The sequence below is a fragment of the Rattus norvegicus genome, chromosome 17, assembly GCF_036323735.1.
Source record: "Rattus norvegicus strain BN/NHsdMcwi chromosome 17, GRCr8, whole genome shotgun sequence".
In the NCBI taxonomy this organism is placed as follows: Eukaryota; Metazoa; Chordata; class Mammalia; order Rodentia; family Muridae; genus Rattus; species Rattus norvegicus.
This window is the reverse complement of record NC_086035.1, coordinates 82,074,733-82,098,160: the sequence shown is the minus strand read 5'-3', so window position 1 is coordinate 82,098,160 and position 23,428 is coordinate 82,074,733. Positions and strand designations below refer to the sequence as shown.

Sequence of the window (23,428 nt, the reverse complement as noted above, 5' to 3'; positions counted from 1 at the left end):
GGAGGAAGAGGAGGAGGAGGAAGAAGAAGAAGAGAAAGAAGAGGAGGAGGAGGAAGAAGAAGAAGAAGAGAAAGAAGAGGAGGAAGAGAAGGAGGAGGAAGAAGAAGAAGAGAAAGAAGAGGAGGAAGAGGAGGAGGAGGAAGAAGAAGAAGAAGAGAAAGAAGAGGAGGAGGAGGAAGAAGAAGAAGAAGAGAAAGAAGAGGAGGAAGAGAAGGAGGAGGAGGAAGAAGAAGAGAAAGAGGAGGAGGAGGAGGAGGAGGAAGAAGAAGAAGAAGAGAAAGAAGAGGAGGAAGAGGAAGAGGAGGAGGAAGAAGAAGAAGAGAAAGAAGAGGAGGAAGAGGAGGAAGAAGAAGGAGGAGGAAGAGGAGGAGGGGGAGGAGGAGGAGGAGGAGGAGGAGGAAGAAGAAGAAGAAGAAGAAGAAGAAGAAGAAGAAGAAGAAGAAGAAGAAGAAGAAGAAGAAGAAGAAGAAGAAGAAGAAGAAGATGTTGAAGTTATTGTTTTCACTCTTTTTAAGATCTCACTATGTAGCGCCCAGGCTGACCTAGAACCCATGGATTCTCCTGTCTCTGCCTCGTGATCGCTGGGGTTACAGGCATGTCAAAATGTCAAATCTTTATCAAAGGTACTTCTGAATTATCACAGACATATTTTCTCCCTGCAAGGATTAATAGGACTTATGACCATATAAAGCATTCTTTTATTTTTCAAAATTAGTAATCAAGTTGCCTAAAATGCCTCAGTTAATGAATGGCCAAATTGTGCCTTAGACCAACAAAGTCCAACGTAAATACTTGAAAGGAGATGTTACTTTTAATTTGGCACAAAAGTGAAATTCTGCCTTGTAAGCTTGTGATTACGATGTGTGTAGAGAAATCTGAAGACTTTGTATAATTTAGTGTACTGAGGAATTACTGGCGATATTCAAACCAACATACCTCATTAACTTATGTAATTTGTTATTTAGGAAGAAAAATGATCATAGAAAATGTAGATGATGTCGACATAAAAGGTATAAAAGATACCACAACATCAATACATTTACGGAACTTACATGCGATGTCACTATTAATCTTGAACACTCTTGTGCTAAGTTCACTTGCTTAGCATACACGGGCACATCCTATGCAAGGATAAAAGCAAGGCAGGGGCCCCCTGCTAATGAGATCCTTTACTTACCATCCTATGATTTTCTTGTAAAGATGCCGTTTCTTGTATAGGACCACTTTTATTGGAACCCAGATCAAGAGACTCACTCCAGCCACATAGGCGATGGAGCAGGAAACAATGAGCCAATAGTGAGTCCTTTCAGACCCGTTCTTTGTTCCCTGATAGGCAGTCGCAAACTGTTCCATTATCACAAGGGTAGGAACGGAGAAGGCAGCAAACTCAAGCAGCTCAAAAACCACCAGCTTGATTATTTTGCCAGAAGCCATCCTGAGAAGCAAGCAGGTAGCAGCCGAGGACCTGGCACTCCCCTGGTCACAGTGAGCAGCATATAAACACACACTGGGATCAAGTTCCTTGTACTCGAATCGCTAACCAGGGATTTTATTCTTTTATTGACCCTCATATGGTTCAATGATCTGAGTTAACAGTCATAGTTCTCTTAAAGAAACAGAACCTCTGGAGGAGTGACCACTAAATGTATTTACGCATGCCCTACTAGACGTCAGATGAACTCTCAAGCATGAAACACCGGTGAAAACAAAAACAGAAACAAACAAACAAACAAAAAAACCCAAAAAACAAAAAAAAACAGAGGTTTTGTTTGAGGAGCTGTTGTTTGTTGCTTTTTCAAATGCAATGCTTCTGGGTAAATATGCACAAGAGTCACAGCCCTTACGATATAGAACCACTTACAATAATGTAATTCTAGAGTTAAAAAATGTTTCATTTACTAGATTACACCTTTCGGTCCCCCTTTTATATGTAAGTAAGCTCACGCAGAGAGGCACTCTCCCTCCGAGTCTTCATCTTCAAAACTACTCTTTACAATCCTTCAACGTTCTGAGAAAAGAAGTTTGGATTGAGTTTTTCAGCCTTCTAACCGGGATTTCTCCTGCCAAGGTCTTCATTCATTAGTCACAGATTGGTGTGCAGCACGAATTTACACTGTTCTTTGCTCGCTGGCCAGGAAACTGTCACAGAATTAATAGAAACCGGTGACCAGGATTTGCATACTCAGAGCAACTCATCTTGCCCAAAAATCACATGAAATACCTAACATACATATATATCCATGGACAACACTTCCTTCATAAGACTGATCTGGGGCACCATGGCGATCCTCTTACTAGGTATTCTGGGGCGAAGATGAACGACAGAGCTTCTTGCTCTGAGAGTGTTCACAGTCCAATAGAAAGAACAAACCTGTCAACAGCAGCACAGCGGAGAGCAAAGGCCAGAGATATAAACTCCACGCTACGTCGAAGCTGAAGGGTGGGACAGCTTTGTCTTTGCCATGAGAAAGGGAAGATAAGAAGGATGAGCGAGAGGAACGAGGGATGTTGGAGACACTGCAGAGAGAGAGCTAGAGAGCTGCCGTGGTCAGCAGAGCCAGCAGGGTAGGTCCAGGGGAAGGTGACATCAGAATAGCCCACTGAGTCCTCATAAAATCAATGTCCCCTATGTGGAGAGCGAGCACTGACATGAACAGCAATACAAAAAAAAAGCGATTTTCCCTCTTCTTTTAATTAATTAATTAATTTTGGCTTTTCAGGACCGGATTTCTTCGTGTAACCTTGGACATCCTGGAACTCGCTCTGTAAATCAGACTGGCCTCGAACTCACAGGGACCTGCCTGCCTCTGCCTCCCAAGCGCTGAGATTAAAGATGTGTGCCACCCCTGCCAGGGCTTGATGTTTTCTTAAATCTCTATTTGTGTGAAGGAGTACAGACAATTATGGGCCAGCAGACAGGGGTGCCGGGAGCTGAACTTGTTTTCTCTGCAAGAGCCGTATTCTTAACCCCTAAGCCATCTCTCCAACTGTCATTCCTGCTCTCTGAGAGCCCAGTACTGCGTGAATAAACGTTGGCTAATTTACATATCCACTGAATATGTAATGTATGCAAATCTCTGCCATCCCCCTCTGGGAAATGATTCCAAATGCATAATGGAACCTGGAAATTTTTATAGAACATGCGGGACAGATCCAGGCTGGGAAAAACTGCTTGTCTAATTCCTCCACCCTTCTTCAGTCACATCCTCCTGAACGAAGGACACAGGGCTGTGGAACATCCGGCAATCTACCAAAGACCTGAAGTCCCATCGGCCCGTCAGACTTTTTCTCTCGGGAATGTTAACTAAGAAACATGAGGAGTGTTCTAATTTGCTTCTGTTGCTATGCTAGAACACTAACAAACTTGTGGGGGAGAGGTCTCTCATCTTACAGCTTACAATTCATCTTGAGGGGAAGTCGGGGCAGGAACTCCAGGCAAGGAATCTGGAGGAAGGAACTGAAGCAGAGGCCATGGGGGAATGCTGCTTATTGGCTTGGGCTCCAGGCCATAGTTTGTTCTCGTGACCACTTGCCCAGGGCTGGCATCACCCACAATGGGCCAGACTTTCCCATATCAGTCATTAATCCAAACAATGCCCCCACCGCCTTGTCTACCTATGAGGAGCAGTGGAAGCCCTGAGTATGTAAAGGCCTGAGTAAATATGTTATTGACATGGCCACGGTTACAGCAAAGACCATAGCCTCAGATCCACGGGCAAACGGCAAAGGGTTAGGCTCAGAGAAATATCTAAGCACGTCTGGTCCATATGTGGATGCTGCCAGTGTGTGCAGAGAATGCCCACCATAGCTTCTATGCCATGACTGACCCAGATGTTTACAGCCTGAAGACTGCTTTCCTACAGAGTCTGCTCCTACTTTTATTCAGCCATATGCAATAATCCTGCCTTCCTATTCCAGTGCATCTGCTAAACACACTGAGCTCCCTGGGTGCCGTGGTTTCTCCTTCAGAGACCCCAGTCCAACTGATTGCAGCTGTTCTATGTCCTTGAGTTCATACGTCTATCATTGTTTCTTTCCTTGGCTACCCTGGTCAAGCCAATCCCTGGAAGCCATGTAAGGACTTACCCCCTACAGACTGATTTGATGAACACATTTTCTCAATTGATGGGCGACTCTGTTCCCTGGCTGACAAAAACCAAACCAGCATAGGAAGGATCGGGTAAGCTACAAGGGCCATTATTCTTAGTCAGAATTAAAACAAGTTTAACTAACTGTATCTATTCAAGCTACCCCTGACACATGGTCAATTAGTTTGTAACTGTGATGGTTAAATTGATTATCAATTTGACAGGATCTAGAATAACCAAGGGGATAAAACTCTGGGCATAGCTATGTGAGATTGTCTAGATGATTAGCCTCTGGCCACGCCTATATTGGTGTGGTGGTTTGAATAAGAATGTCCCCCATACAGTCATTTGAATGCTTAGGCAGTGGCATTAGGGGGTGTGACCTTATTGGAATAGGTGTGCCCCTGTTGGAGGAAGTGTATCCATGGGAGTAGGTTTTGGGGTTTCAAATGCCCAAGCCAAGCCCAGTGGCTCTCTCTCTCTTCCTGATGCCTGCCAATCCAGATGTAGAACTCTTGCTTCCCTCTCCAGCACCATGTCTACCTGCGTGCTGCCACACTTCTAGTCATAATACAGACTAAACCTCTGAACCTGTAAGCCAGTCCCAACTAAATGCTTTTCTTTATAAGAACCAATAGCCGTGGTCACGCTTTTGCTTCACAGCAATAAAAACCCCTGACTATGACAAACAGCTTATCTCAATTAAGCTGAAAGAGGTGGAGAAACCTTCCTACTGTGTGCCATGCCACCCAGGGTCCCAGACTGAGTCCAATGAGAAAGCCAGCTGACCACAAGCCGTCCCCTCTCTTTCTGCTTCCTGATTGTGAATGGAATGTGACCGCTGTCTCAAGTCCTGCTTCTATAGCTTCCCATCCGTGATGGACGATATCCTCAAATCGTGAGCCAAAATAAACCCTTCCCCTGTAAGCTGTTTCAGCCAGTGTATTTATCACTGCCACAGAGGAATTAGCTAAGACAGTAACTATGCGATGGACGACTTACAAGCCGAAGCCAGATGCAGAGGGAGCAGAAGAATCAGTGGAAGGATGATGTCCACCCAGAGAGTGGGATGACGAGGATAGTAAGCAGACCGAGAAACACCCACACTGGTGCTGCCTCAACTGCTCATATGAACCCTTACAAGAGGGGCTCACTGTGCTCTGCTTGTATGTCCACATGTACATTGTGCACTGCTTATGCGCGCACGCACGCGCGCGCATACACACACACACACACACACACACACACACACACACACCACTGCTTACTGTGAGCATTAAGAAAAAATAAGGCTTAGGTGTAATGAAAAAAAAAAAAACCTTCAGAACTGACATGTACAAAGACTGATGATTCCGAAGAAAACACAACACTGAGAAGAAATGTAGAAAGTGCAAGGCTGTTCTTTGAGCTGGACCTCTACTGCTCTTTCTCCTGACTCAGAGCAGGCTCTAAGTACTGGGGCAGCATTGTCTTTGCCTGAGGGAATGGAAAACCATCTCTTCTGAAAACGGTTGTAATAGCGTGTGGGGTCTTGAGAGCTAAGAGGAGAAGGAAGCAGTAAGGCGCAGAGACTGGGGTTAACTCTCGGGGACACAACCTCATTTCTATATTAAATTGTTGTAGTTTTAGATATTCATATAAATTTAAAATTCAGAAAGATACCCATCAAACTGACAGTGTTGTGTCTAGAAAATGGGGGAGAGCAGTATAGGAGGGAGATTTAAAAACAAAAACAAACAACAACAACAAAAAAAAAACACCCTTTTCACTAGTTTTGTCATCATCTAAATGGTTCTAAAAGATTGGAAAGCAATTTTAGAGTAAGAAAAATGTATTTTAAAATCACTGCAAGTGGGCTGGAGAGATGGCCCAACAGTTAGGAGCACTTGCTGATCTTGTGAAGAACGCAGGTTGGATTCTCAGCACCCACATGACTTACAGCAATCCAGTTTCAGGGGTTTTGACACTCTCTTCTGGTCCCCAAGGGAACAAAATATGCGTGTGCTGCCCTAGTATACATTACAGCCGAACACTCATACAGAGAAAACAAAAGTAACTTTAAAATAATTATTGCAATTACATTAAAAGTTTATTATATATGTGCATATGTATGTGCACATATATGTGTGTGCATATATATGTGTGCATATGTGTTCATATATGTGTATATATACATATGTATGTATATGTATATATATATGTACACACACATATCTATATATATATATGCACTTTCATTTATCAATTTACATTCCTCACTTTCCCTTGGGCAGAAGCTAGACAAACACATTTCACTTCCACTTAACCTCTGAGTGGAAAAACTAAACACAAGCAAAAAGCCACACAGCCACAAACATCAAGCAGGACAAAGGCATGGAAACCATCTCCCCATCAAGCTGGGTCGCTGTGTCAGGCTCTTGAAGAAGCCTCGAGACTCGTCACAGCCATCCTGCAGCAGCGCCCACCTCAAGTGCTTCCTCCTGCCCAACCTTCCTCTAGGCACCTTTCCCAAGTAGGATGTGGCATTACCTCCTTCGTGCCAAAAGCTTTTGGAAACCGTCTCTGCTCGCAGTTACAGCTATCTATATCCTGGTTTGCCTGCTGGATCTCCAGGAAGCCCATATACTCCTTGAAAGCAGGAAACATCTGCCCTAAGCCTTGACTCATCATTTCTCAGCACAGTGCCCAGCACAGAACAAGCTCTTAACACACATTCGTGGGAGGGATGGGGAGCACAGAGCAGCTGCAGAAGGCACAGCCCCCAGTCATGGCTAAGGCCTCTCTTTTTCCAAGGGAATGCTGCTTCTCACACTGCAGGAGATAGCGATCGAGAACCATCTGTCCTGTGTGATCGGCACACTCATTCAGCACACAGGTTTACTTATGTGCTCAATCATACTCACTCTTCCTATGTCTCCTTCCCTCATCACATAGCTCTTTAGAGTCCCAAGGCCAGAGAGGGAAGACAAAGTAGTGGGTTGGGGCGTAGGTGGGACGAGGAAGGGGGGTGGGTCTTACACAACTAATTTCATGCTTGGTGTTAGGCAATGTTTCTGGTCTTTTCCAGACACTAACAAAAGTTTTGTAGATGCCAGTGCTACGGTGTCTCCCAAATTTTTTCCAACATGTGTGCCCTCAAAAACAGACATGAGCACTAACAGAGGTGTTTGGGAGAGAACTGCCTGGCGCTTGTCTGGCCCAAGACAGAAGCTCCAGTGATTTCAGCCTTCATCTCCTAGTGTCTCATTTGCTCTAACTCTAATTAATAGAATGGCAGGCAGGGAATGACTGATCGAGCAACCAGCTCACTGGGCTGAAGAAAAGAACACCATCACGCTAACAACCAGGACGAAACAATGCCAAGGGTTAGATTTGGAGGCACAATCATTGGGGAGTTGCAAGAGGACTTTGCTAACCATTTACCCTCCAACAGAGGGCTGCGTACTTCAGTCCCGATGCTTCCCCTCCTAAGTTCCCTGACAATCTGCCATGCCACTGCACCGAAACATAAAGGCCATTTTCGAACCGCTCAAATGCTTTACTTGAAAAAGTCCAAAACTGATCGGAGAGGCCTGTGCCTCAGCCTGCACTTGCCTGTCAGGCCGGCGGTCGTCAGAACTTCCTGACAGAGAACACATTTGGTTTCTGAAGCTGGATCTGTGCTGGAATGACTGGCCCCTGTGGTTCTGAATTCACTTCCACATAGGACTGTTGATGCAGAGCTTTTTATTTTAGTAAGCAGAAGATATCATTCCGTCCAGAGGAACACCTGTTGTCCACACTGCCAACTGCCATTTCCTTCCTGCAGGCAGGAAGTCAAAAACTGAAAGTCTCTAAAAATCGTTAGCGAGAGCATTTGCAATCTAGAGGTTCATACATTGTTTTCGGCAGAGGGTCTGTGAAATGGAACGGACAAACTGCCAAGAATGTTCTGGTACGTCTGGAGTTTGCTTCCTGAGATCACATGGTGTCGAGGGGCACAGAGTCCGGAGCTGGTAACAGCGACGCTTCTCGCGGGATCGAGCTGGATCTGCAGAGAGTCTGGGGAGGAGGTGGAAACATGGTCCTGGGCCTAATTTACAATTTCTAAAGCTTGCTGAGCCTCGTAAGCAGGTGTGACCAAATAAATCACTAGAAGTCGTCTCAATAAGCTTATGACCCGACGCGCCCTCTGCCCTAAGCCCAAGTTACACTCTCAGAGTTCACACTATCCTAAATTTAGTGTACGATCACGTATAACTGTCCAGGTAGCAAATAACTTAAGCCTTTGTGTAAAAGCCAGCACAACGCCATATTCCCATGGGAGGCCCTTTCCTGATGGACTCTTCCTGAGGCCAACGAAATGCAAAGAAAGATTTTTAAATAGTCTCCTCTCTCAATGCCACAGGACTTAAAGGAGACAACTAAAACAAGACCTTCCCATCCTGCCATGTTAACCCCACACCGCTGCAGAGAATGGCTGCTCCAGATCATGAAATAGGGACACGTACGTGCTCCACCATGTTCATAGCAGCCTTATTTGTAATAGCCAGAAGCTATAAGCCACCCAGGTACCCCACAACCAAAGAATGGATACAGAAAATGTGGTTCATTTCCACAATGGAATATTATCAAAGCACTAAAAACAAGGACATCATGAATATACAGGCAAATGGAGGGAGCTAGATAATATCCTGAGTGAGGTAACTCAGACCCCACAGAATATGCATAGCAATTACTCACTGATTAGTGGCTATTAGCCAAAATGTACAGAGTATGCAGGCTACCACCCACAGGCTATAACCAGAAGGAAGAACCAAATGAAGATGCTTCAATTCCCTAATCAGAGTCGGGACGGAAGCCTTGATCCTCAGAGTATTTGAAGGATGTTAAAGGGTAAGAAATAGGGTTTGTCTGATAAGGTGAAGAGGAAGAGGTCTTTGGGGAGTGGCTCTGAGTTATCTCAGCCAACGTCCACTGACATCAGTGTGCCAGGTTTACATATATAGGTGAAACTTGATCTCTTTATCTTCTTTCTATAAGACTCATATCTTTAGATTAACTTTTTCTATTGGTTATTTTATTTATTTACACTTCAAATGCTGTCCCCCTTCCAGGTTTCCCCTACATAAACCCTCTATCCCATCTCTCCTCCCCCTACTTCTATGAGGGTGCTCCCCACATCCACATCACTCCCACCTCCGTATCATGATGACTGAAGACTTTGAACATTCCTTTAAGTGCTTCTCAGCCATTTGAGATTCTTCTGTTTCGAATTCTGTTTAGCTCTGTACCCCATTATTTAATTGGGTTATTTGGGTTTTGTTGTGGGTTAACTTCTTGAGTTCTTTATATATTTTGGGTATTAGCTCTCTGCCAAATGGAGGGTTAGTGAAGATTAATCTGTATGTTACTGATTTATCCTAATGATGGCGTCTTTTGCTAGGATACAGCCCATAGATCATAAGAAGTTTCAAACGCAGAAAGGTCCAAGTGAGGATGCCTCAATTCCACTCAGAAGGGGGACAAAATAAACATGGGAGGCAGAGGGAGGGAGGAATCTGGGTGGGAGAGGGCAGGAGGGGGGAGAAAAGGGGGAAAAGATCAGGTAGGGGGGAGCATGAGAGAAGCCCAGGGGAAATATGCAGCCTCGGGGGTGAGGGGTGGGGATGGGAACCTCTAGAAAGTTCCAGAGACCTGGGAGGTGAGACTTTCAGGATTCAATGAGGGTGACCTTAGCCAGAATGCCCAACAGTAGGGAGAGGGAACTTTTGCAGTCTACCTCCAATAGACAGACAGGGCCTCAAGTGGAGAGACAGGGTGATCAACCCACAGTCAAAATTTGTGACCCACAATTGTTCCTGTCTAAGAGAACTACAGGAAAAAAAATGGAGAAGAGAGTGAGGGAAAGGAGGTCCAGTGACTGGTCCAACTTGGGATTCATCTTAAGGGGGAGTCTCCAAGGACTGACACTATTACTGGTGCTATGTTGTGCTTACAGACAGGAGCCTATCATGACCATCCTTTGAGAGGCCCAACAAGCAGCTGACAGACAGACACAGATACTTAAACCCAACCATTGGACTGGTCAGGGCCCCCTGTGGTTGAATTAGGAAAAGGCTGGAAAAAGCTGAAGGGGAGCTTGTCCATATAGGAAGACCAGCAGGCTCAACTGACCCGGACCCCTGGGAGCTCCTAGAGACTGAGCCACCAACTGGGCAGCCTACACAGGCTGGTCTGAGACCCCCGACACGTATACAGCAGAGGTCTGCCTGGTCTGGCCTCAGTGGGAGAAGATGCAGCTAATCCTGGAGAGATTTGAGGCTCCAGGTAAGGGGGTGCCTAATAGTGGTGGGAAGAGAAGGAATCCCCTTTCAGAGGCATGGGGGTAGGTGTGATGAGGAACTATGGGAAGGGGGACAGAATGAGGGGTTGGGATGTAAATAAATAAAATACTTTAAAACATAAGATGAAAAATAGTTTTGAGTGACTGGACAAACCCAGTTTCTTGTAGGATCCAAGCCTGCTGACGCTAAAGAAGGTTTTGGCAACTTTTGAGGTGAGTCCTTCTAAGTCATCACTGGGTTGTAAGAATGATGCCTGCTGGTTCTAAATTACGCTCTAACAGCAGGAGGCCATGTCTTTGGGATGAAAGAACTATGTCTTAACAGATTACCAGCATCTTTGATGATCTCTTATTCCTGGAAATTTCTAGTAGCTGTACCATGTAAGGTACTGGTTTGAATATTGACTTCAATAATTGTTGTACTATTTATCTTTTTTTTTCTTCTTTTTATCGGAGCTGGGGACCGAACCCAGGGCCTTGTGCTTGCTAGGCAAGCGCTCTACCACTGAGCTAAATCCCCAACCCCTCTGTACTATTTATCTTGAGGAATATACACACTTAAAGGAAACCACTTAGGTTGCTTTGGTTTTAATTTTCTCATTGTTCGAGAATATAATCTGTAAAGCCTGTCCATTTCTACAACCTCTGTCTGGAATGATAAAACCTAAGGCTCCAGCAGTGGAACTGGAGAAACCTTGAGATCTAGCTGGAGTTTTAAATTGATTCTTAAGATAAGCTACATAGGCAGGATCAAAGGGATTTCTCTCTCAGGGACCCATGGCTTTGCTTTCACGAAGAAGACTGTTAAGCCTTAGGCAGAGTGGATGAGGAGATCGAGTTCAAAGAGAGGAGGCTGAATAGGGCCAGGGTTTCCAAGACTAATGTCTTCTGTGTATTATCAGAACACTTATTAATTCTGTGGATTATTGAGACACTTATCAATGCAGCACTCCAGCCTCATTCCAGGCTCACCAAACCACAGTCTTCAAATGTTTTATCAGGAATTTCTGCGGCGTAATTTTCAAAACCAGAACTTCAGCATCCTGAAAAGTCTCTACCAGGCTCAATGTTTTGTAAAACTGTGATTTTTATGGGCACAGTTTTCATTTATAGGGGTGTATAGTATTTTCTATCTAGTATTTTCTCTATTATCTTGAGACTTGACAAAGAAATGGTACTTGTGATACTGCCAGATGGCAAAGCTCGGAAATTCCATGCATGTAATTATTTTCTTCAGGAAACTCAAACTGAGATATGTGTATGTATGTGTATGTGTATATGTGTATATATGTGTATATGTATATGTATGTGTATGTGTATATGCATTTGTGTGTGTATATATATGTATATATTCATTGATTGGATTTGTCTGAGTAAGACATCAAGAAGATACCCACAATACAGTATGTTAGAAAACTACCAGTGTTCAATAATGTGCTGCATCTGATTCTGCAGACACGCATCTAAGTCACTATTGTTCAAATTGCTGGATGAATTTAGAATATTCTACATATTAAGTAAATCAAAATTCTAAAAGTCAATGCTTTTCAAATGCTACACTGTAAAACACTGGCCAGAAGTTAAATGAGCCGTGAACGAAGTTCTTCCCCACAGCTTGTCTGTAGCCTAAGTAAGCTCAGCGTGATGCTTCATTTTACACTCTTTCCATTTAAATCTCAGCAGCACCACCTACTGATAATTTAAAATCAGTATTTTTAAATAAATTATAGCAATGCACATATCAAGTGACTTTGCTGGAAAGTATCTACAACATGCCTGGCTTTTCACAATGTATGCATATTAATACACTTCCCAGAGGGAACATTTAATATTTTTTGCAGGTGCCAAATCAATTTTCACCATTACTGCATGCTACCATCCAAGCATGTCTCTACCATGCCCCTTCATCACCAGTTGCCTCCTGTAAGGCTCCTGTCATTGTGTGGCAACTTGGCTCAGCCAGTGAGAGGAGTGTCAGGTGATCAGAAGGCAGAAAGATATGGGAGTTTATTCTATTTACATCTGAGTTCTGCTGCCGGACCTGGTACAACTCTGTCAGTCTATCTCTCATGTCTGGCTTGATTGAAGTTGTATGCACTTGCTGCTCTCAGCTGGCCTAGGTGTAATGACAGTAGGAGGGACTTATGTCCTATGTCTGCCCCCTCAGGCTGCCTGTCTGCTCATTCTGTGTATGCCTGTACAGGTCAAAGGTAGAGATCAGGTGTTCACCCCTGTTGTTCCCCACCTTATTTTTTGAAACAGGAATTACTCACTGAATACAGAGCTCAGGCTACTGGCTTGCAAGTCTCCACGATCTGAGTGTCTCTGCCTGCCCAGTCACAGTGTGGCATGCAGCCATGTCTGGCTATACACGGGTGCTAGGAATCCAAACTCCAGCCCTCACTTTTGCATAGCAACCCCTTTGTCTACTAAACTGTTTCCCAGCCTCTTCCCTTAGTTCTAATCAATTCTTCCTTGCAAGTGTGTTCATATAAATATGAATGTATATTAATGTTTCTTCCAGGGCACTGACTGTGAAAGAGCTCTCTGTAAACTCTGCCTTGCCTGCACATTGAAAAGGGCAATGACCTTCAACATTTATTAAGTGAATTCTAGAAGATGATAAAGGCCCTTAATATAGCAGAGGAAGAAGATTCCATTAGTATACTTGAGAGGTCAAGTTAATGGAGAGGGGACTGTTGGATAAACACACTGTGTCTCTCTGTGTGCCTGTTATATGTATGTGTGCACATGTGTATGTGCAGATGTGCTCCCCTGTGTATGGGCATATGGTGGCCAGAGATCAACAATGGGTGCCTTCCCTCTGTCACTTGGAGGTAATGCACCTGGACATTAAGGGACATGATCCTCTTATTTTGTGGATGTTCAAACCTAGGCCTAGGAAAAGTAAAGTGCAGGAAGCCACTGAAGAATGCAGGTGCATACAGTACAGCACAGAGGATGCCGCAGTCAACCAGTACAGTCTTGCTCTCAGGAGCATCTGGTCACTGACACAGACACAGTACAATCAGAAATGGGTGCAGCAAGATTAGGCAAAAAACAAAAAACCTTCCTTCCAATGCTGCAAAAGCCACAGGCATCCAATTCCATTCTGGAAAAAGTTTAGTCGAGAGCATGGTAAATCCTGTCACATAGGGAATGATTTCTTGATTTTACTATCATTACCCAACACACTGACAAGACCTATAAAGGGTCCGAGACCATTCTACTTGCAAAATAAAGCTTAGTTCTTCAAACAGTAACAGATGATACTCAGGCACAGCTTGAGGACATTCACAGCATCAGCAGTAGCCAATATATTGGCATCTCCTTTTGGGCACAAGAGAGGTAGGATGGCCAGGCAGCACATGTGCATGCAACGGGCGACAGAAAGGCCAGGAACCTAAGCTTAGGGTTTCCAGTCTTTTTATGTTGGCAAACCTGCCTGCCTCTGGCTGTGTGGAAACACTAACCACATCTTCCAAGACTGCAAGAGGATTTGCTGTTTGCTCCCAAAATTAGCGCCTCTGCCTACAAGATGCGCAAAAGGAGAACAACCTCCTAACAAATTCTATTCCGTGTCTCCATCAGATTTTGTCAAATGCACCAATCCATGTAAAGCCTCTTTAGGTCTTTCTCTATCAAAGGTGCAGAGTTCCACCCCCAGCATGAAAAAACCCCTAGACCAGAAAATGAGTCATGATTCAGTTTTGTAGTAGCCCTTTCACAAAGCATAAAGCACGCGCGAGCGCGCACGCACACACACACACACACACACACACACACACCCAATGCTAGCTTATTTGATGGAGTGACGACAGCGAAATAAAGTCCTATTAAAACAGCAACCGGTCTATATAATCAGTTTCTTTAGTAGTAAGTTCAAATGAAGCCCACCAATCTATATTATTTTTTCTAAATTTTCTGAATTCAAACTAGGACTTAAGCTCAGTTCTACAATGACATTAAGTCATTACAAACGGCCAGTGGTCCAAATGGGCAATGCAGTTCTGGGTCGGTTCTCACTTAAGTAGAAAGCAGAGCTGTATGGAGTGAGGTAATGAGTAAAAGGAAGAACAGACTCTCCCTGATCAGTCTTTAGCCAGGTGTTCTCACCATTGTCTTCATAAATCCTTGACCTGGACCAGATCCTGTTGGCCTAAATAGGCCAGTTTGAAAGACTGTTGTGGGGGCATGAGAGAGAGCTCAGTGTTGAAGCTCACCTATTGTTGTTATTGTCACAGACCTTGGTTCCGTTCCCTAGAACTGGAACTGCCTAGAACTCTAGTTTTGGGAGATCCAACACTCTATTCTGGCATCCATGGGTACCTGGCATGTAGGTCAACATGTACACAATTTAAAAAATAACAAATCTATAAATAAAAGAACAATCCCTACTGAGTTGGTTTAGAGACAATTGCCCCCTTAGGCAGAGGACCATTCCAGTCTGGACTTCCCAGAGTTCTCCCTACCTTTGAAGCCTTCTCTTAGTAATTTATCATCCACTGACTACTTCCCATTCTCCCAACCTATAGGCCATGTCTGCAGCTACTGTAGTGGCTTCTGAACAAAATCTACCTCCCCACTTCAGATAATGTTGGCACTGGTTGTCCCTAGCTATAGAGAGGGTGGTGCACTCCCTGGGGGCCCAGTGGTTACGTGTAGGAAATGCAGGACAATGATGTTAGATGTGAGTGTTCAAGAAACTAAACACCAGGGGCTGGAGAGATGGCTCTGCAGCTAGAGGACCTGATTAAGTTCACTTGGCCCAGGTCAAGAGGCTTGCAACACCCTTTCACTCCAAGGGTATTCAATATGTATGGCTTCCATGGGCTTATATGTAAAACTTTTCAATGCAAGAAGTCATGTTTTTCTGGTAAATTGTGTGTGTGTGTGTGTGTGTGTGTGTGTGTGTTTCTGTATTTCTCCCGATTCTGAGTTAGACTAAGGGCAGAGTGGGAGCTAGCTTACCATGGCGCTTCTAAGCCACATGTTGATTCACGAAGTTATTGTGAGCAGCTTCCATTATAAACATGCGTGCACAGATATATCAACTACGTGACTTGATTCTTCTGGAGGGATGGAGATATATAAATATATATCTCCATATCCAGGAGTGGAAGAGTTGGATTAAATGGTACTGCTATTTTGAATTTACTAGGGAACCTCCATATTGGTTTCCATAATGGCTGGATCAATTTATATTCCCAACTAGAAATGGATAAAGACTCCTTCTGCCCTGCCATACTTTTAACACTTGATATGACTCTCATAGCCATTCTGCCTGAGGTAAAATGCAACCAAGTCACTGTTCACAATAGTCATGAACGCTATGGAATCAGCCAGGTGTCCACTGACCAGAGGCCAGTCAACACATGAATGGATAAACATTCTATAGAGAGGTCTGTCCAATTAAGAATATAAGCATGTTGTTTGCAGGAAAATGAGCTTCTGGAGAGTATGGTAAAGCAAAATAAGCTAGACGCAGAACATCATGTTTTCTCTCATGTGTGTAGAAACCCAAAAGTAGAGATTAACTGTCAAGGTTTCTTTGGCTCAACCTTCGTACTCCAATCACATAAGACAGGCTGCCAATCATTCACAATCATCAAATGGACCAAGTAATGAATGTGATGTGAAGCTTCCAAATAAGGCAGGTGGATACGTCTCTGGGAGCCAATAAGGACAGCCGGCCTGCCTAGATTATGCCTAGTGATGGATATTGGAGATGGGGCATCATGAACTGTTGGTGAGCAATAGGGGATGGACTGCTGGCAAGCCAGTTTGGACTAGAATGCATCTTTTCATGAAGTACCTATGGTGTATACATTCCTCACACCATTTAGGAGTGCTACACTTTCCTCATACCTGGATTCAACACAGCAGACTGCAGCCTGGTGCCTTCACCTCTAGGTTCTGTAATTCGCCTCCATACTGTGAATACATTCCTAACATTCCTGACAGGAAACAAACAGGGATGAGCTTTACTTTGTTTCCCAGTTTGAGAGGACACAGTTCCTCATGGTGGGTGGCTTGATGGCACAGGAGCACAAGGAAGCTGCTTGTTTTGTGACAGCCGGCAAGGAGTAGAGAAATTCGAACAATGCAGGGCAAGTCCTGATCCCTAGCACCCCACTTCCTCCAACTAGACCTGACAGAAGCACAACCTCCCAAAATAGCCACGAGAGAGCAATTTATTCAAACATGTGAGCTTGTATGTGATTGTCACACATTCCAAGCATAGCAACATCATTACTAAACATCCAAAACTATATTGAAAACAACGTGCTTCAGGAACACCAGATTCAGAGACTTTTGTAAAAACATCTCAGTGTATACTATGTAAGATTTGGGGTAGATTACTTTCAGTACTAATGTTCTACTAACCTAATGACATGGGTTCAAACTGTCCGGTCTGCAGATATGCAACTATGAAAATATATTTCTTTAGACTGTTAATAAACCTTGAAAATCCTGTGTTCATCGTTCTAGTCAACCAAATGGAGAACAGTTACAAAATTAAAGTAACAGCATAACAAACATTCTTATATCTGACTAAGCAGGAACCAAAAAAATCCTAATTTTCTGATTTTCTTCTGTTCAATCCTTTTTGTGGGGGAGGACAGTACTTATGGGTATTATTTCTCCAAGACTATAGACAAAACAAAAAGTAATTCTTTGAGCTGTCCATGTTCAAACTAAACATTTATTATCCGCTAAGAGGAAAGAACATTTTCAATCACAGAGGTTATTTGTAATCCATGTCGGTTACTTAAAAGGACATTGTCCCAAAGTAGTAAATATATGGGAAGGAGGCACTCCTTCTGGCCCCACATGACCTTTGGGGTCAGTATTGCTGTTGTATTTGGTTAAAACCACGCTTGTTCCAGGAAGCCAACACATGTTGGGACTGTGTGAACAAAATGCAAATCTGCATTTGCTTATCCATGACTTCAACACGTGGGAAACCACAGCTATCATTAGAGTCCATGAAACACGCCTATAACACTTTGAACCCTTACCAGTGACCTCTGATCCAGGAGGGCTTAGTCATATTCACCCCTAGCTGGGTCACTTCTCTCCTCTCAGCTGACTTCTCCCACATAAAGCACAGCTGTGACCCTTGCTGTGCTCATTTCCATGGCACGGGTCTGCTCTTTCCAGGGGTAGAGTGCTGTATTTGTTGTTGGGGTCACCTATTTCCACCTGAGCCATTTAACACGTTTGAGTCTGACCTGGTTCACTCACTGCTCATGTTTTTGAATACTGTGTTTCTAGCCTAATTTCACTAAAAATCCTCAGGGTCTTTTTATTGTGTCATTGTCCCTACAACAGTGACTTTTAGGACAGTGTGCACTACAGCAGAATGCACTGCATCATCAACCATTCAACACAACTGTAGGAATCAAAAGGCAATCCATGATATCTTGCTGCCAGAAAGGATCACCACTGTCTAAGTTCCTCTTCAGTTGGTTGTAACCATTCTAGGGAGCACTGTATGTTTCTCAGAAAACAGCTCTGGAATTAACCGGGAGAAGCTAAGGAGGTACATATAGCACTTGATTTGTAAGTCACAAATAAGTAAAAAGGGAATACTTAAAATAACGTTAAGACGACACCAAATACACTGTGCATAGAGCTACTCAACTTTAATTTAGTGGTTTGTCTTAGTCAAGATTGGGCATCAGCATTGCAGACCTCCGGATGCTCAATCCTTGGGATGCTGGCATCTGACAGAGCATGTCTCTGTCATGTCTCTGGAACGTAGCTTCTTTCACTCATCACCCTTTTGGGGGGTTGGTTTTTAAAACAATTTTACCATTTTGAGTTATACATAAAACAAATGTGAACTGAATATTTCATTTAAATTTTCCCACAAACAAAATAAACAGAATCACATTTCAATATTCCTCAGAAAGTTTAAGGCGGTATTTCTTTGTATCGCAAAGGTACAAATCGGTATAAATCATTATAAACGCTAGATGAACATCAGAAACAGAATTTGCTCGCATCGTGTACTCGTCCATTTTATCTACCCTTAGCAAACAGTGAAACCTGGATCTACTGCCTAAGAGAGGTCTGTTCATTAGACAGCTCCTCCACTTCAAATGCGTGAGATTAACTTGAGAGGAATCCATGGGGAGAATCCCCTTATCTCTCCATTTCAATTTGTATTTGGCAACTACATAAATAAAAGATGGCCCTGCATTTATATTGACAATAAAATATCTAAATTTTATTAGAGTATGAGTTGTTTTTAAAGAAAAAGAAGCAAATGCAAAGCCAGTATTTACTGTGACACAGACGTATTTCGCCATTGAAGGGGAAAAAAAGGGTATTTCATTCATTCTGGCGCCATTTCTGAAAGATGGTATAATGAGAAAAGGAAAGAAGGGGGTGGGGTGGGATGCTGGCCTAGGGATGGAATGATGAGGCACAAGTTCAAGGCCAGCCTGGGTTACAAAATCTTCCCCAAATCAACAGCTTACCAAGAGAAAACACGCATGCTGGTGACGCAAATATGCACGTATATTCTGTACTTGAAGTAAGCCATTATGTTTATCTAATCTCCTAAAGTCAAGCATAAATATATTTTATCCTTACAATTATTTTATGTACCTATAATAATGAAACAGTTTTAAAAAGATGACAAGAACATAGACAAGAGTTACCGGAGAAGTAGTGTGTGTGTGGGAGGGCAGGGGGAGGAGAGTAATGGAGAATGACTATGACCAAGGTACTAACATGCAAGTATGACAATGTCACAAAATAACCCTAGTATTTTGTATGATTATTGTGTGAGACACGAATGACACCAGCGAACATAATAGATAACGTTATGTAGTAGTAACTTGGGACTAAATGAGACAGACTGGTATTTTTCTTGGCTATTTAGGATGGTACCTTTTACCTCTCTAGAATATTTTCAGGACATTCTTAACCAGCACCAAGGACAGAAACTACAATGTCACAGTACTGCGGTATCTGAGCAGTTTGCTTGCCAATGAGAAGATACAAGAATTATAACAAGAAGATTCACTGCCTCCAGTTTGCTTAAGGACCAAAATACCACACCATACAGTAGAACCCAGAGAACAGTAAAACCTCAGTCTCATGATTGATATCTATATATAGAGATATAATATATATGTATCTATATCTATATCTTTATATATTTATATCCCAACTTCTTACTCCCATCTCCAATGCAAAATACTATCACTATCATCAAGCACTTCCTTCCTAAGAAATCTTTAGGACAACTGACAGATTTATAATGAAAGTTAATTCCATGATTTTACCTTGTGCTATGCAATTATATGTGTGAACATGTTATTAAGAAGCCTCTTAAAGGCAAATTTGTATCTGTCTACTTCTTCAGTTTCAGCAACTCCTTTGGACATGTGATCATTAGTTTTTCAGTAATTTTGGTTTGGAGAAAAAAAAAGTAGTCCTACCTTATATATTTTGTATAGTTTTCCATCTGGGATTCGACCTACCTTGCAGATACGATAGACCATCTCCAGTATCTATCATGTTTGTCTTTAAGACACACAGTAGTCTAGGATCAAGGGCCCGTCCATCCTTCTCAGAAACAATACATTAGCAGTATTTGATAAACCCCATCAACCAGATGAAGTAGGACTGGTCCAACAGTGATCACTGCTGCATCTTCCGTGTCTCTAACGTGAAACTCCGCTTTACTCAGTCCGACTCCAATCTGGCAGTCAGATGGGGAAAATTAACAACTCTCATTTTAAAAGAAAGAAATAATTGCCCTTTCAGCATCTTGGTATTGTATTGACAAGAGGTAAGGAGAAATCTTTACAAGCAAACCAAATGTACCTGAAACTATAGTTCTTGTACAGTATAGCACTTTTGGAATTACCTCCATGCTCCCCACCCTGAATGGATGTGTGAATCACTGAGAAAAGCTCACTTTGGTGAGAATAGGGGAAAGCAGCTAATTGTTTTTAACAGTTTCTTAAAACAAAACTGCAGTGCCCTCTTCTGGCCTCAGTGACCACAGATTAATCAGTTAAATGCAGCAGATAAAAACTGCAAGGGAAACCAAGTTTATTTGTATGTGTAGTTTCTGAAACAAGCCTAAAAATTAGTCTCACTACTTTCATGCACGTCTGTGTGCTACATCTAGTGCTTATATGGGTGCTAGTGATCTCAACTCAGGTCCCCGGGCTTGTGTGACAAATGCTCTTACCTGCCGAGACATCTTCTAGCCTGTAGTTCCATTACTTCTGGAAACAGTCATGTGGGTTCTGATTTATGTATCTCTTGGGCATAAGAGTCACTTTAATGAGAACGGATGTTTGGATTTGAGTGGTGGATTATGAAATGCATATGAAAGTGCGGAAAGTGTAAAATCCAGCAGAAGCTGTGCAGGTTCTGTTCTGAATGCCTATTCTAACTGAAAGACTGTGGTCGCATAATCTTTTTTTCTGGTTAATCTTAGTGTGTGCTTTTTTTTGTGTGTGTGTGTGTGTGCTTTTTATTCACAATTTTTAGTATAAAAATAAAATAAGAATTTTCATTGAGCATAAAAAATTAAGTTAAAGGTTAATACAAAGAAAGAAAAGAAAAGACCCAGAATATAGGAAATTCTATGATATATTCTGAATCTTAAAGAGCCAACATAAGAGTAGAAAAAGATGGTAATGGGGATTAATCTAGATTAATCTAGCAGAGTAAGGGGACATTATACAAGTGGCATGTGTTCCTGGAAATGTATCCTCGATTTAAGAGAGAGAGAGAGAGAGAGAGAGAGAGAGAGAGAGAGAGAGAGAGAGAGAGAGAGTGTAAATATGTGTCTATTTAAGACAGTCTGGAGGACAGTTGATGGTTATAACATCTGAAGAATCCTGTCAGTTTTCCTGGGAATATGTGTCTATCTGAGACAGTTTAGAGGACAGTTGATGGTTATAACATCTGAAGAATCCTGTCAGCTTTCCGGGACGACAGTGGTTTAGGTTGCATGGGAGGCTGCTCTTACCTTTACAGGAAGCATCAAGTAGCCAGGCACAGGGGTCCTACCTGCAGCATGTTTATCCATTCAGAAGTAGGTGTGTGTGTGCACATGTAAATCTACATCCAAGTACGCATGCACATCAATGTGCGTAAAGGGATGGAGCAAGTGTGAGTAACTGGTGAATTTAGACAAAGAATATCTTGTGTGGCTGATGCTTTGCAGGCTTCAAACTTCTCTGAGCAGACAGCTGTCACCCAACGGCAGCCACAACGGCGGCCAAAGTGGTGGTTCCTACTCCCCTTCCAAGGAAAGATCACTGAAAGTAAGACCTTAGAGAGTGAAAACCAAGGCTAGCTCCTTTGTAGTCTTTATACTAAGAGATACGAGCAGCTATCAAGTCAGACAAACCAAAGACAACAAAAATTAAAAACCTAACAAATTGATGGGAAAAGACAAATGACTCAAAATTTTCACCCTCAGTCTTGTTATTAACCTAGAAAGGAGCTGTACAGGAAGCTATTATTATTACAATACAATGGGTAAGTAAAACAAAGTAGTAAGTAAAAAAATAAAACAATGATTGTACCGTATGCATGAAAATGCGCCCAATCGTACCGATGAGCCTTACTAGACAGTAATTTCTGCAGTTTGTTAGGGCTGCACAGGGTACAGGACATTCATCTAAGGCAAACTTCAGCTCGGGACAAAGATTATTTTTAGGTTCCATGAGGCAGACGTCATGCTGATTTATTGACCACTTTGAGTATTAAAGGGAAAGAGGGAAAAAAATGTCCCAGAAGTAACTAAGGAAGAAGTAAGTAAGACGGACATGTCTGGGGACATATCAGAAAATGTCCCTAGCCAAGCAGGGGTGACAGGGAACAGTCAGGAAGGTGGAAGGGTCAGAGAGTTTATAAAACCCTATCAGCACCCAGCACAGACCACAACTACTGACCTGGCACTGACATACCATCACACCCAACACTGCACGGGGACCGCAGCACAGGACTCTTCGGCATTCTGTCTCCTTTAAGGCTGTTTTATAAAAACACTTCTCAAACCGTACAAAGGAATAAACCAAACATTTCCTTCACAGATGTTTACTCTATAGAGGCGTTTTTAAAAACAGTCTGGTTATCAAATTATGGATGGCTGTCAGTGAAAGTCTGCTGTTGCTGTTTGCTTTTTGAGATCTTGTTTTGCTCACTATGTAGTCTGGCTGGCCTCGAACTCACAGATCCGACTGCATTCTCCTCCTGAGAGCTGGGATTAAACACGTGCAGCAGCAGCAGCAGCAGCACAGTCAGCGTCGTCGTCGTCCCCAGCAAAGATTTCCTTGAAGTGCAACTTGCACAGGACTTAGAACAGAACTAGTAGCACTCCCCATTAGCCCCGGCTTCCACCCTTGTCAGTGCTTCGGTGACCCGAGTGAAGTCACGAGCAGAATCCACACCAGGCACACTCATTCATCTCTCTAAATGCTTGGCAATCTGATGTGTGACAAGAAAGAGTTATGCACTGTAACGTGGTGGCTTCTCTTTTCTCATCTCACCCCTGAGGACTTAGAGGGTAAGATGCATACTAGAGATTATTTTGTTGGTATTTTTTTTAACATGAAGGTATCAAAATTAAAATGGGAATAGAGTTGTAAACAGGAACGTATAAAAATATGAGGAAAATACAGTATGACTTAAAGAAAAGTATATCACGTATACCATAATATTTAACTTGGAACAAAAATGATTATAATCTAACTGCTTATGAGGTTTTATTAAAAAACTTAAAATGTGACAGCTGAATTAAAATCTAAACATTACTATTTGATGGTGACACACTTTAAACTCAAGTAAACTTACGAGTGAAGGAGCTGTAGATATGATCTGAGTTAGTCACCCTCAGACTATTCGCCAAAGCGGAAGGCATTTGTCAGAAGGAGGACAAGTCAGCAATGCAAAGCTATCATGCACTCACAGGAGGGATGCTCAGTTCTAGTGAGTATGATACGCAAATTCTAGGTTATTTAAATAACAG

At 42.8% G+C, this 23,428-nt stretch overlaps 1 protein-coding gene across 1 annotated transcript in view; it reads right to left on the bottom strand.

Moving 5' to 3' along the window:
- Positions 1–23,141, bottom strand: part of Tmem236 (transmembrane protein 236) — a 74,777-nt gene extending 51,636 nt beyond the window's left edge. The window contains exon 1 of the mRNA XM_001057551.8: positions 1,178–23,141. Coding sequence (XP_001057551.1) covers positions 1,178–1,434 — 257 coding nt within the window. The 5' untranslated portion in view covers positions 1,435–23,141. The remainder of the gene's footprint in view (positions 1–1,177) is intronic.
- Positions 23,142–23,428: the final 287 nt, after the last annotated feature.